Source organism: Perca fluviatilis, chromosome 2 (assembly GCF_010015445.1).
Source record: "Perca fluviatilis chromosome 2, GENO_Pfluv_1.0, whole genome shotgun sequence".
Lineage (NCBI taxonomy): Eukaryota > Metazoa > Chordata > Actinopteri > Perciformes > Percidae > Perca > Perca fluviatilis.
The window spans coordinates 3,471,788-3,485,533 of record NC_053113.1 but is presented as its reverse complement, the minus strand read 5'-3'; the positions used below and the strand labels follow the sequence as shown (position 1 = coordinate 3,485,533).

The 13,746-nt window shown below is 42.3% G+C and overlaps 1 protein-coding gene across 1 annotated transcript in view; it reads left to right on the top strand.

The window, feature by feature from the left end:
- Window positions 1-13,054, top strand: part of LOC120544862 (interleukin-1 receptor accessory protein-like) — a gene marked incomplete at its 5' end in the record, with an annotated part of 85,083 nt that extends 72,029 nt beyond the window's left edge. The window contains 3 exons of the mRNA XM_039778725.1: window positions 4,284-4,427; window positions 9,155-9,298; window positions 12,342-13,054. Of these exons, the coding sequence (XP_039634659.1) occupies window positions 4,284-4,427; window positions 9,155-9,298; window positions 12,342-12,784 (731 nt within the window). The remainder of the gene's footprint in view (window positions 1-4,283; window positions 4,428-9,154; window positions 9,299-12,341) is intronic.
- Window positions 13,055-13,746: the final 692 nt, after the last annotated feature.

Below are 13,746 nucleotides of genomic sequence, written 5' to 3'. Positions count from 1 at the left end.
CCACAAATCAGTAGACAATTCAAACTGCATTCTGAAATGATAATCAGATTTTGATTGTGTGTGTGTGTGTGTGTGTGTGTAAGCTACTGGGTGCCTAAACTTTCCTTCAGGATGAATAAAAAAAATGTTTTTCTTGATTCTCTTCTAGGAATGGACTTCAGAGCGGCGCTCATCCTCCTGCCAATCATTTTTAAAGAGTGTGGATCATCACATTATGATGGGAGAGGTATGCATCTCTAGCACTCTAGTGTTTGGATTTTTTTTTGGGGGGGGGTCCATCAACTATCTCTCTCTTTTTTGACCAAACATGTTTGCATCCCTGTCTGCTTTGTTGTATTCTTCAGGGTGAACCCAACACACCATACCCAATTGTCCAGGTGACCCAAGAAGTCCACATTTGGGGGACGTAGCTGTTGTTCCCTGAAGGTAGACAGGGTCAAGGTGTGTGAAGGCATGAAGGTAGAGGAAGCAACGATCTCATTGTTTCATTCATATTTTGTTTTCGATCTTGAATACCAACCCAAAAACAAGAACACTCTGACCTTCCTCCAGCGATGTATTGCAAAAATGAATGTGAAGGGAGTGTATTTCACTTGGAAAAAAGAGGAATTCTCTCACCATGCAACACATCCACAACAAAAACATCTTGTGTGGCATACTTGACATTGTTAACGGTTACTTCTGAAACACGTATAACTTTATCTTCACTTAAAGAAACATCAGTGAAATATTGCTCTAGAGCACACTGCAGAGTAAGTGGTAAGGAACAAAATGGAGTGCTAGTACTGCTTCTTGGTACCTTCTCAAAATCATCTAAAATTATTTGAAGAAAACTCCCAGCATTGTTTTAACTGGTGACGGTTGCTCAGAGTGGAAGCTATATTAATAAAATGACGACAATTCCTTGCAATATTCTTAAAATATTGGTGTTTGCCTTCAAACTTCATGCACCAGTGAGAACGAAGAGGCCCAAACATTGACCTTAATCTAGAATAATGAATTAAATAATGGCATTTTGGTGTAATAACATTTTCAAATATAGCTTTTCAACTCAGTCAAAAATTCTTGCACAAGTTCATCAAAAAGAGATTCTCTCTTCACACCGTTGTCATTCTCAATAGCTCTTCTCTTATATGCTAATGTTATGCGCTTGGCACAGGACAAGTTTCAAAACTAAAGGTATGACACCCTCTGACATGTCATGCATTATGTCTGGAGGTAATGGCTTAGTAACATCAAAATAAGGAAGCACATTAAATGGAGAACTACACTTTACCCCATATATTGCTCTACTGTCAGGATTTTGCTGGATACATTCCAGGTGATACCGGTGAACGTCAGATGTTAAGACATGACTGTCTTCCTGAAGGTTTTTTATTTTATATCACAATGTCTTCCTTAAATGACATACTGAATCCACCAATCGTGTGAACTGAAAGGTATCCCCTGAAATGGTAGCTGGGGCTGCATGGACATTCTGCTCAACCCCACCATCTGTTGAGAGCACTTTAGATCATCTAGCAGTGGCTTTAGGATAACTTCTAAGCCGCACTCCTTTTAAATAGGAATAGCGCACCAGTAATGCTAAATGAATATGCTTCACTTGAGACCTGTACCTTCCATTTACATTACCTACGGTGTAGTAGAAGGCGCTCATTTTGTGCTTTTTCTTTGAACCCAAAGGATTTACTACCTCAAATTCATCCTCATGAAAATGCAGTCATAATGCATATTGAATATTCTCTAAAGAAAGGAGGATCCTTATAGTAACGTTAGCGAATGCTGATCAGCCAACTTTAATCAGCGGGCTGCAAGTGTCGCTTTCAAATGTACGTTAGCTAACGACAGTATTACTCACCTCTGAATTTCTGCGCTTCTCCATCTGTCATAGTTAAACCACCTATCAATGTTTCACAGAGGATGTTGGTCTTTTTGATGTTAACGTTTTTTCTTTTCGAGCTTGCTCTTGCCTTTCTCTTTTATTTAAATTTCTTTAAAAAAAAAGAGTTTAAAAAGTTTTCTTGCTGACGGTTTTCCCCCTACATTTTAGGTGGCTACAAGTTTTTTATATGAAGTGTATCCATGGGTGGCATCTTTTGAACATGCCGGTTTATCTTCAGAAGCAGGGTTTTCACTAGCAGGTTCCTCACTAGGATCACCAGTAGGTAAAATGCAAGCTCTGTTTTCTATAAACGTGACATCTGAAAGATGGGTAATTAAAAAAAGTGGATTGGCAGTCATTGAGTCCACATGTGATCGAGAAGCCTGCCTCATGTGCATGAGTAAGTCCCACATGTTGGACCAACCTCATGAGAGTTCAAGTTTTTCTTTGGTACTTGGGTCACTGTTATACACGAGGGTGTAAACAAGGCATTTAGAAAAAAATATTTGGTAGATTAGGTTTATCGCTCTGGTTAGTCGTCGGCAGATGTTTTTGAGGTGGATGTGTTGCATGGTGAGAGAATTCACCTTTTTTTCCGAGGGAAATACATTTTTAATGTGGACACTACATGGGTTCTTTGTGGAAAACTGATATTTCCAAAGTATTTTAGCCAGCACTTTTATGTATATTCAGTCAAATTTGACCAGGAATGGACTGATACAGCCTGGGGCAGAGCTAGATTGTAATGCTCTTGATATATATACAATTGATGGTGAGGTCTTTGTGGCAATGAAATACTGTGTGAGAATATGGGGGCTGAAACCACACCTATGCATGCAGATGAGGTTCCTGGAGCTCTGTCTTTGTGGCAATGAAATAGTGTGTAAGACTGTTTAAAAATTACACCTTCAGATTGTACAAATATTTTAGCACTGGTGTGTATCGACTAATCTTTAGATGTTGTATCTTTCTTTATAACTTTGGTCATTAAAGTGTATTGCAACTGAAGATTGTGGTGTGCGGGAGTTATTCACTTTCTAGTATTTGAATTTGTACAATTTAACTTCTTTTAAATCATTGATTGTGGGAAAACAAACATTGCCTTCTTTTGCTCTCATTCTTTTCTATTTAACAAGGACATTTTTGCCACTTTATAGGTACAATGGCATCGTCGCTGGGGTGGTACCCCTAACGAGAACAAATTGGTACCATCTAATGGGGTACCTTTTTGTACCAGTGGATTAAGGTACAAATGTATTGCTAAGGTACAAAATTGTCTCTCAAAAGGTACAGTTTATAAGGGTACAATTCTGTACCTATGGTAAGGGTACTATTGCTGTACCTTGGGGGTACCACCCCAGTGACGAGCCATTTGTACCTTTAAAGGAACATATTCGATGGTACATATTTGTACCTAAAAGGCACAAATTGTAGGGGTACTTCTTTGTAACCATTAATATGGTACAATGTTGTTCCCCTTGGGGGTACTGCCCCAGCGACGAGCATTTGTACCTTTTTTTTTAACTTTTCTGTACCTTTATTTCTGAGAGTGCAGTACCTAGGTAAGGACTGCTAGCCAGTCAGGAGCAGAGTATGAGGGCGTGCCCTGACAGGACCTAGGTAAGGACTACTAGCCAGTCAGAAGCAGAGTATGAGGGCGTGCCCTGACAGTACCTAGGTAAGGACTACTAGCCAGTCAGAAGCAGAGTATGAGGGCGTGCCCTGACAGTAGCTAAATAAGGACTACTAGCCAGTCAGAAGCAGAGTATGAGGGCATGCCCTGACAGTACCTAGGTAAGGACTACTAGCCAGTCAGAAGCAGAGTATGAGGGCGTGCCCTGACAGGACCTAGGTAAGGACTGCTAGCCAGTCAGAAGCAGAGTATGAGGGCGTGCCCTGACAGTACCTAGGTAAGGACTACTAGCCAGTCAGAAGCAGAGTATGAGGGTGTGCCCTGACAGTACCTAGGTAAGGACTACTAGCCAGTCAGAAGCAGAGTATGAGGGCGTGCCCTGACAGTACCTAGGTAAAGACTACTAGCCAGTCAGAAGCAGAGCATGAGGGCGTGCTACGTTAGCAGCTAGGCGAGCATTATAACGTGTGTTCCAAAGTGACCATGTTTGTCTCTGAAGTAAAGGCTGGACTACAATAGAGCTGTTTGGAGCAGTTAGTGAACAGTGTTTTCTGTTGGAGATGGTAAGTCCCTTTGGGGGGGAATTTTGGTTTTTTTCACTTTGTAAACCTATAACATGCACAAAAAGATGTATAACACAATAAAGGAAAAGGAAAAAGCCAAAAAGCATAATATGAGCACTTTAAAATGTGTGACTGTTCCTTTAAATCTGCCCAGACAGGTGGATTTTTTCTGCAACAGTTCTTAAACTGTGTGTGTTTGTTTCAGTGTCGCTGCCGTCGATGGAGCTGGGCTGCGGTCTGGGCGTGACTCTGGTCCTGATGCTGCTCCTCTTCGTGGTGTATCACGTCTTCTGGCTTGAGCTGCTGCTGCTCTATCGCTCCTGGTTCGGCACCGACGAGCGGCACACAGGTGAGAGACGCCAGGCGCCTTGGTGGGTCTTCTGTTTATCTACAGAGACCCTAAATAGAGTTGTTATAGAGTGTGGTCTAGACCTACTCTATCTGTAAATTTGTTGTTTGGCAGTACTTTCAGTCAAAAGAGGGCCATTCAAGTCCAGCTAAATGTTCAATCTGTTCAATGCTGATTGGTCTGGTGGTGGCGAGGACCCTAAACTATACACAACATGGCCGCTGTTACAACATCTGGTATGAAACATCTGAAAGAATACGAGTTGTGCATGAAGGAATCTCCAGACAGCAGCCAGAATGCAGCAACTTCAGGTACAGCAAAGGAAGGACAGTCACTGTTTACTTCATTCATGTGTTCACTGGGTTCATGGACTGAGGATGGGAGGAGGAGGCAGCACAATCTCAACCAGTGGATTCAGGAGTCAGCCGAACCCCAAAAATCTGGATTTGGTGCATCCCTAGTTTTAATCAGGGCCAGGGGGGGTGTCTAACTGCGTGTCAATCACTGCTCATGCACATGCATTCATTCTCCCTTGTGGGGGGAGGGGCTTAGGAGACCGTTTTGGTCTTTAGCGGAAAGGGAGGGAGGGACTGAGAAGTTGTTGATGTTCAAAAGTCCTGGATCTTCCCAATCACAAAGTTTCTATATAATAAATTTGGGTTTTCTTTCAACCGAATTGTCAAAAAGAAATAACGTGGATGGTTCACCACAATGCTAGTCACAAGTTAAATAAATAATCAGTTCACTACTTTCATTGAATTTGGGTGTTTTTATTCAATTTTATAGCATTTAAAGAAAATAATTGATGTTAAAAAGAGCTTTTATTTGGTATAATCATGATTTTTGTCCTGTTTTACTGCTAGAGTTATGAACCTTGAGAAGTCTACCGGGTTTAAAAGAGTTATCAGCTTTTGTAAAATTGGAAAAACTGAAGTTTGATAAATAAAACTGCAGATTTGTCCCTGCCACCTCCACCACTTCATATTTTACCCACGGTACTACAAGTCTTCTTGTGTTTAACGACGTTTGGCTGCAGTCGGAGCATTTAGATTATTAAACGTCAGATCAGGAGAACATTTCAGAGAGTTCTTCACATGCTGCCAGATTCATTCAGTCATACCTGAAAAACTCTGCTGCTGGTTCCCGGCTGCAACATTTCCACTGTGTGTGTGTAATGCAGTGTGCATGCGTGTGTAACGTGTGTATATGTATGTATGTATCTATGTGTGTGTGATAAGGACGTGGAAACTTGCACAGATATCGAGAAATTGTTCTTCCCCAAACTGACACGCATAAGTGTCCTATCTGATATCAAAATGGTAAATGACGTGTGTCGTGTGTGTGTGTGTGTGCAGATGATAAGAGTACGACGTGGTACATCTCGTAGCCGCAGGAGCGGCGAGGAGGAGCAGTTTGTTCTGTACGACGCGCAGCGTTCTGGAGAACGAGCTTGGGTACTCCGTGCATCTTCGACAGAGACAGTCTGCCGGGGGAGGTAAAGTACTCACACGATACTGCAGTACACAGACACTGATACTGCAGTACACAGACACACTGATACTGCAGTACACACACACACACACAATACACACACACACACACACTGAAACTACAGTAAACACACACCCACTGATACAACAGTATACAGACACACTGATACTGCAGTACACACTGATACAGCAGTACACAGACACAATGATTCAGCGGTACATAGACACTGATAGTACAGTACACACACTGATACTACAGTACACAGACACACTGAAATAGCAGTACACAGACTGTTAAAAAACGGACGAGCGAATCGGCTCTGAAAAGTTAAGCCAATGCTGAAGTGCCTTTCAATTCAGTTTATTTAAAAGGGAACATCGCAAAAATTAAAAAAGCATGATTAACACACACACACACACACATACACACACACACACACACACACACACACACACCTCTCTCTTATCTCTGCTTGTTTCCTCTCCTCTCTTGAATAATGTGTGTGTAGAGACACGTCAGCCTCTGTGGTTTTAGACTCATGTAGAGGACATTGATTACTGGATAGAGAGCTGATGCTGCACAGTTTCCTCTGAAGATGAGATAAAGAAGTCATGTTTTATAACAACATTAAAAAAGAGCAGCTGCTGATGAGAGTTGTCTCCAAAAGAAAGGTTATAATTCTGAATATATACTTGTGTGTATATATATATAAATTGGAGCAAGGTGATGACCAAACAGAAACAAAGACAGAATGGTCTGATGTCTGGTTAGGAGGACAGCTGGCGGGCGTCATTATCGATGGCTTCTTTCCACCTCGTCAGTGGAAAGTTGACTCACAGCTTCGAGTTTTACTTCGTGGTTTCTACAAAGAACTGTTTAGAGATCTCTCGGGCTTTACTTCTACTGCCTCTGTTTACACAACTTACTGCTTAATACTGCTAGAGCTGCTTATAATGAGTAGTTGTTTGGTCTACAGCATACCTAGGTAAGCACTACTAGCCAGTCAGAAGCAGAGTATGAGGGCGCAAGTCTCTGACAGTAGCAAATAAGGACTACTAGCCAGTCAGAAGGAGCATGAGGGCAGCTCCACAGTAACCTAGGTAAGGACTACTAGCCAGTCAGAAGCAGAGTATGAGGGCGCTGCCCCGACAGGACCTAGGTAAGGACTGCTAGCCAGTCAGAAGCAGAGTATGAGGTGGGCGGCTCCATTGTGCAAGTACCCAGGGTAAGGACTACTAGCCAGTCAGTAGAAGCAGAGTATGAGGGTGTGCCCTGACAGTACCTAGGTAAGGACTACTAGCCAGTCAGGAAGCAGAGTATGAGGGCGGCTCCTGACAGTAACCTGTGGGTAAAGACTACTAGCCAGTCAACAGAAGCAGAGCATGAGGGCGCATACGCTAGCAGCTAGGGCGAAAGCATTATAACGGTGTTCCAAAGTGACCATGTTTCTGTCTCTGAAGTAAAAGGCTGACTACAATAGAGCTGTTTTGGAGCAGTTAGTGAACAGTGTTTTCTATGGAGGATGGTAAGTCCCTTTGGGGGAATTTTGGTTTTTTCACTTTGTAAACCTATAACATGCACAAAAAGATGTATAACACAATAAAGGAAAGGAAAAAAGCCAAAAAGCATACAATATGAGCACTTTAAAATGTGTGACTGTTCCTTTAAATCTGCCCAGACAGGTGGATTTTTTCTGCAACAGTTCTTAAACTGTGTGTGTTTGTTTCAGTGTCGCTGCCGTCGATGGAGCTGGGCTGCGGCTCCGGGGCGTGACTCTGGTCCTGATGCTGCTCCTCTTCGTGGTGTATCACGTCTTCTGGCTTGAGCTGCTGCTGCTCTATCGCTTCCTGGTTCGGCACCGACGAAGGCACACAGGTGAGAGACGCGAGGGCGCCCTTTGGTGGGTCTTCTGTTTATCTACAGAGACCTTAAATAGAGTTGTTATAGAGTGTGGTCTAGACCTACTCTATCTGTAAATTTGTTGTTTGGCAGTACTTTCAGTCAAAAGAGGGCCATTCAAGTCCAGCTAAATGTTCAATCTGTTCAATGCTGATTGGTCTGGTGGTGGCGAGGACCCTAAACTATACACAACATGGCCGCTGTTACAACATCTGGTATGAAACATCTGAAAGAATACGAGTTGTGCATGAAGGAATCTCCAGACAGCAGCCAGAATGCAGCAACTTCAGGTACAGCAAAGGAAGGACAGTCACTGTTTACTTCATTCATGTGTTCACTGGGTTCATGGACTGAGGATGGGAGGAGGAGGCAGCACAATCTCAACCAGTGGATTCAGGAGTCAGCCGAACCCCAAAAATCTGGATTTGGTGCATCCCTAGTTTTAATCAGGGCCAGGGGGGGTGTCTAACTGCGTGTCAATCACTGCTCATGCACATGCATTCATTCTCCCTTGTGGGGGGAGGGGCTTAGGAGACCGTTTTGGTCTTTAGCGGAAAGGGAGGGAGGGACTGAGAAGTTGTTGATGTTCAAAAGTCCTGGATCTTCCCAATCACAAAGTTTCTATATAATAAATTTGGGTTTTCTTTCAACCGAATTGTCAAAAAGAAATAACGTGGATGGTTCACCACAATGCTAGTCACAAGTTAAATAAATAATCAGTTCACTACTTTCATTGAATTTGGGTGTTTTTATTCAATTTTATAGCATTTAAAGAAAATAATTGATGTTAAAAAGAGCTTTTATTTGGTATAATCATGATTTTTGTCCTGTTTTACTGCTAGAGTTATGAACCTTGAGAAGTCTACCGGTTTAAAAGAGTTATCAGCTTTTTGTAAAATTGAAAAAACTGAAGTTTGATAAATAAAACTGCAGATTTGTCCCTGCCACCTCCACCACTTCATATTTTACGCCACGGTACTACAAGTCTTCTTGTGTTTAACGACGTGTGGCTGCAGTCGGAGCATTTAGATTATTAAACGTCAGATCAGGAGAACATTTAAGAGAGAGTTCTTCACATGCTGCCAGATTCATTCAGTCATACCTGAAAACTCTGCTGCTGGTTCCCGGCTGCAACATTTCCACTGTGTGTGTGTGTGTACGTGTGTGTACGTGTGTGTAACGTGTGTATATGTATGTATGTATCTATGTGTGTGTGATAAGGACGTGGAAACTTGCACAGATATCGAGAAATGTTCTTCCCCAAACTGACACGTAAAGTGTCCTATCTGATATCAAAATGGTAAATGACGGTGTGTGTGGTGTGTGTGTGTGTGCAGATGATAAGGAGTACGACGTGTACATCTCGTACGCGAGGAGCGGCGAGGAGGAGCAGTTTGTTCTGTCGACGCTGCGCAGCGTTCTGGAGAACGAGCTTGGGTACTCCGTGTGCATCTTCGACAGAGACAGTCTGCCGGGAGGGAGTAAGTACTCACACGTACTGCAGTACACAGACACACTGATACTGCAGTACACAGACACACTGATACTGCAGTACACACACACACACACACACACACACACTGAAACTACAGTAAACACACACCCACTGATACAACAGTATACAGACACACTGATACTGCAGTACACACTGATACAGCAGTACACAGACACAATGATTCAGCAGTACATAGACACTGATAGTACAGTACACACACTGATACTACAGTACACAGACACACTGAAATAGCAGTACACAGACTGTTAAAAAACGGACGAAGCGAATCGGCTCTGAAAAGTTAAGCCAATGCTGAAGTGCCTTTCAATTCAGTTTATTTAAAAAGGGAACATCGCAAAATTAAAAAAAGCATGATTACACACACACACACACACACACACACACACACACACACACACACACCTCTCTCTTATCTCTGCTTGTTTCCTCTCCTCTCTGAATAATGTGTGTATGAAGACACGTCAGCCTCTGTGGTTTTAGACTCATGTAGAGGACATTGATTACTGGATAGAGAGCTGATGCTGCACAGTTTCCTCTGAAGATGAGATAAAGAAGTCATGTTTTATAACAACATTAAAAAAAGAGCAGCTGCTGATGAGAGTTGTCTCCAAAAGAAAGGTTATAATTCTGAATATATACTGTGTGTGTATATATATATAAATTGTGAGCAAGGTGATGACCAAACAGAAACAAAGACAGAATGGTCTGATGTCTGGTTAGGAGGACAGCTGGCGTGCGTCACATCGATGGCTTCTTTCCACCTCGTCAGTGGAAAGTTGACTCACAGCTCGAGTTTTACTCCGTGTTTCTCAAAGAACTGTTTAGAGATCTCTCCGGCTTTACTTCTACTGCCTCTGTTTACACACACTTACTGCTTAATACTGCTAGAGCTGCTTATAATGAGTAGTTGTTTGGTCTACAAAGTTTAAGGGAGAGGGAGAGAGGGAAAGAGAGAGAGGAAGGAAGGAAGATGAGAGAGAGAGGGAAAGAGAGACTGTGTGCTTTAGCAATACTGTGTGTCAAATGAATAATAAATAAAGCCAATTTGACAGAGAGACACACACACACACACACACAGAGAGAGAGAGAGAGAGAGAGACAGAGAGACAGAGAAAGAGAGAAAGAAAGTAATTCAAATCTATTTTTATAGCACATTTAAAAACAGCTCGCACTGACCAAGGTGCTGTACAGCACATTAACCACCATTGTTTCATCTTTGCAGCTCTAGACTTTATGTAAGTTTTAAAGTAAGAATGTAAGGAGGAAAGGACAGAAAAGGAAGAATGAATGAGGGACGGAAAAAGGGAAGGAAGGAAAGAGGACTTAAGACAGGAAGTACATTAAGGAGGTAGGGAGAGAAGGAAAGGGAGAGAAGGAAGCAAGGAAGGATGAAAGGAAGGATTCAGTTTCCTGTCACATCACACCACACAAGTTTGACTTTGTGTGTGTGTGTGTGTGTGTGTGTGTGTGTCTGTGTCTGTGTGTGTTTGTGTGTGTGTGTTGTATGTGTGTGTGTCTGTGTCTGTGTGTTTGTGTGTGTGTGTATATATGTATCGATTAAGTTTCTTTCACACAATTTACTTTCAACCTCAAACAGATTCATCGGTTATCAAAATAGTTGGAGATTAATTTAATATTTGAGGACTAATCCATTCATCTTTGCAGCTTTACTTCCTCTCTCTTCTCTTTCTGCTGTTCCTGCTAAGAAGAACCGGTGAAACACAGTTCATCCATCCATCCTTAGTTGAGTTTAGTCTATGGCGCCATTGTATCATAAGTCATGTCATCGTCGGAGAATGTTTCTCGAATGATTTGATTTGAAATGTGGCATTGGCCAATCAGGAGTTGATTTGGTGCTCGACATTTTTGACGTTCTTTAGAATTAGTTTTTCTCACTTTTGACGTATTTTTGTAATGCTTTTTTTATTTGAATGAATTTCAATTTTTATGTTTTTTTATGTTTTGGAGCTGGGGGTTGGTGGGTTTCAACGTTCTTTGATTTTTATTTTTTTTTACTTTTCCGGGGTTTTTTGGGAGCGTGCCTATGTTCCCACAGCCTTATGTTCCCACATTTCTAAGATTTTTTTCAAAATTAGGCCCTATGTTCCCACATTTCCTTTTTCATAAATTTGTATCAGATTTGATCCCCCTTTCTCCCAATTTGGTAGCCAATTACACCCACTCTATTATACCAGTAGCAATGGACATAGGAAAATAGGGCTGTGGGACCATTGGGCTGTGGGACCATAGGGCTGTGGGAACATAGGGCTGTGGGACCATAGGGCTGTGGGACCATAGGGCTGTGGGAACATAGGGCTGTACAAACATAGGGCTGTGGGAAGATAGGGCTGACCCTGTTTTTTTGACGTTTGAAACTATATTTGGATAGGGGCCAGTAAAAATTGAATTTGGTCAAGTAGAATTTGTTTTCCATCTGGAAAGAAGACCTTAACATTGAACCCTGCATTCCCATTCATACACACATCGCCATGCAAGCCTCACTTTTACATTTGTTCAACATTTTATTTTTTTAGTAATTTCTTTAACCCTTGTGTTGTCCTCAGGTCAAAATTTGAATGGATTTCTTTCAACCAAATTGCCCTAAAAAATGTTGTGTCATAATAATCAATTTTATAGCATTTAAATAACAGTATCCAGACTAAACTTTGAAATAAACCCATCTGTGATCCACTCAACATCCTCTGATCTTAACTGTGAGTCAAAATAATTCGTAATTTCTGCTTTTTTAACAAAAAAACGTATGTATAATTTCATATAAATGAGGTTTGTTGACCATGAATTCCAAGAATAAGTGTAAATCCTATTATTAAACCAGCTCAGGTTTTAAAGAAAGCGACAAAAACATCGGAAGAAGTTAATTTTCAATTTTGACCTGGTAGGACAACAAGTTCATGGTTGATGGAAAGATCACACAAGGGTTAAAATCTTTTGTAGCGTGTTACCCATTTCCATTTCCTCCCTCCATTAACGCTCCTCTCTCCCCGCAGCCATCACAGATGAGACTCTGAGTTTCGTGGCTCGTAGCCGGCGCCTCCTGGTGGTCGTTCGCCCGGGCTACGCCTCGCAGGGCTCCCAGGCTCTGCTGGAGCTGAAGGCCGGCATCGACGGCATGGCGCGGGGCGGGCACCTGCGGGTGATCCTGGTCCAGTACAAGCCGGTGCGACGGCAGGTCTGGGTGCGGGAGCTGAGGCGGGCCCGCGTGGCCCTGGCTCTGGTTCGCTGGCAGGGGGACAAGTCCCGGGAGCTCACGTCCCGCTTCTGGAAGCGCCTGCGGGTGGAGTTACCCCTGAGGAGGGTTAGCGGCGGGGAGGGGGGGGGGAAAGACGTGGCTCTAATGAGGCTGCACAGTCAGAACAGCACAAACTCCCAAACCGGCCTCATCACCAACACGGTCAAAGACACGCAGAAAGTGTTCAACTCTGCAGCGTAACGTTAGGGGGGGGAGCCCGACATTGTAAACATTCGGGGCTCAGCCCAAACCTAGTGGGGGGTCCATCTATACGCACGTTTTCCATGCAGTTTGATAACAGAATGCGTTCAAATCTGTACATCATTTGGGAAAACCTGTGGAGCCTACATGTTTCTATTTGTAAGTTACATAACATAGGGAGGGTAGGAATTAGAGCCTGACCGATAAAGGATTTTTTAAGGCCGATATCAATACAAATATTTGGTGATTTAAAAAGCCGATATTCTGATATATCGGCCGATATATATTTTAAAAGAAATCCAGAAACGCGTAACAAAACATAAGCAGATTTTCCTAACATTTGTTATGTCCTCACTAAAATATAATAATGCAGTTTAAAAATAAACTTTTTATTGTCACAACAGAACTGAGGAACATCAAAATATATATTAAAGTTCTGATAAATAAAATGTAGAAAGATACAAACTTAAGATATGAAACTTAAAGGGTTAAACACGAGTGTTGCCAACATTGACGTTGGTGGACAAACTGTGCAGCACCAACACTCCGAACATGTCTGAAGGAGGTTTCGTCCAGTTTTATTTTTTAAATATTCTTTTATCGGCCATTATAAATGCCGATATCGATAATTTGGAAACGCTTAATAATGGCCGATAATATCGGCCCGCCAATATATCGGTCGGGCTCTAGTAGGAATTGGTCAAAGCTATTTTTCATGCCATTTGATAACAGTATGCCTAAAAATCTGTACATTGTTTGGGAAAAACATGATAGTTGCCAAGGAAAAGAATCATCCTGTACAACCAACTTTGTCTATTTCTATTTTAAGTTACATAACAGAGGTAGGGTAGGAATTTGGTCAAAGACACGCAGAAAGTGTTCAACTCTGCAGCGTAATGTTAGGGGCGGAGCCAGACGTTGTAAACATTCGGAGCTCAGCCCAATCCTAGAGGGGGGTCCGG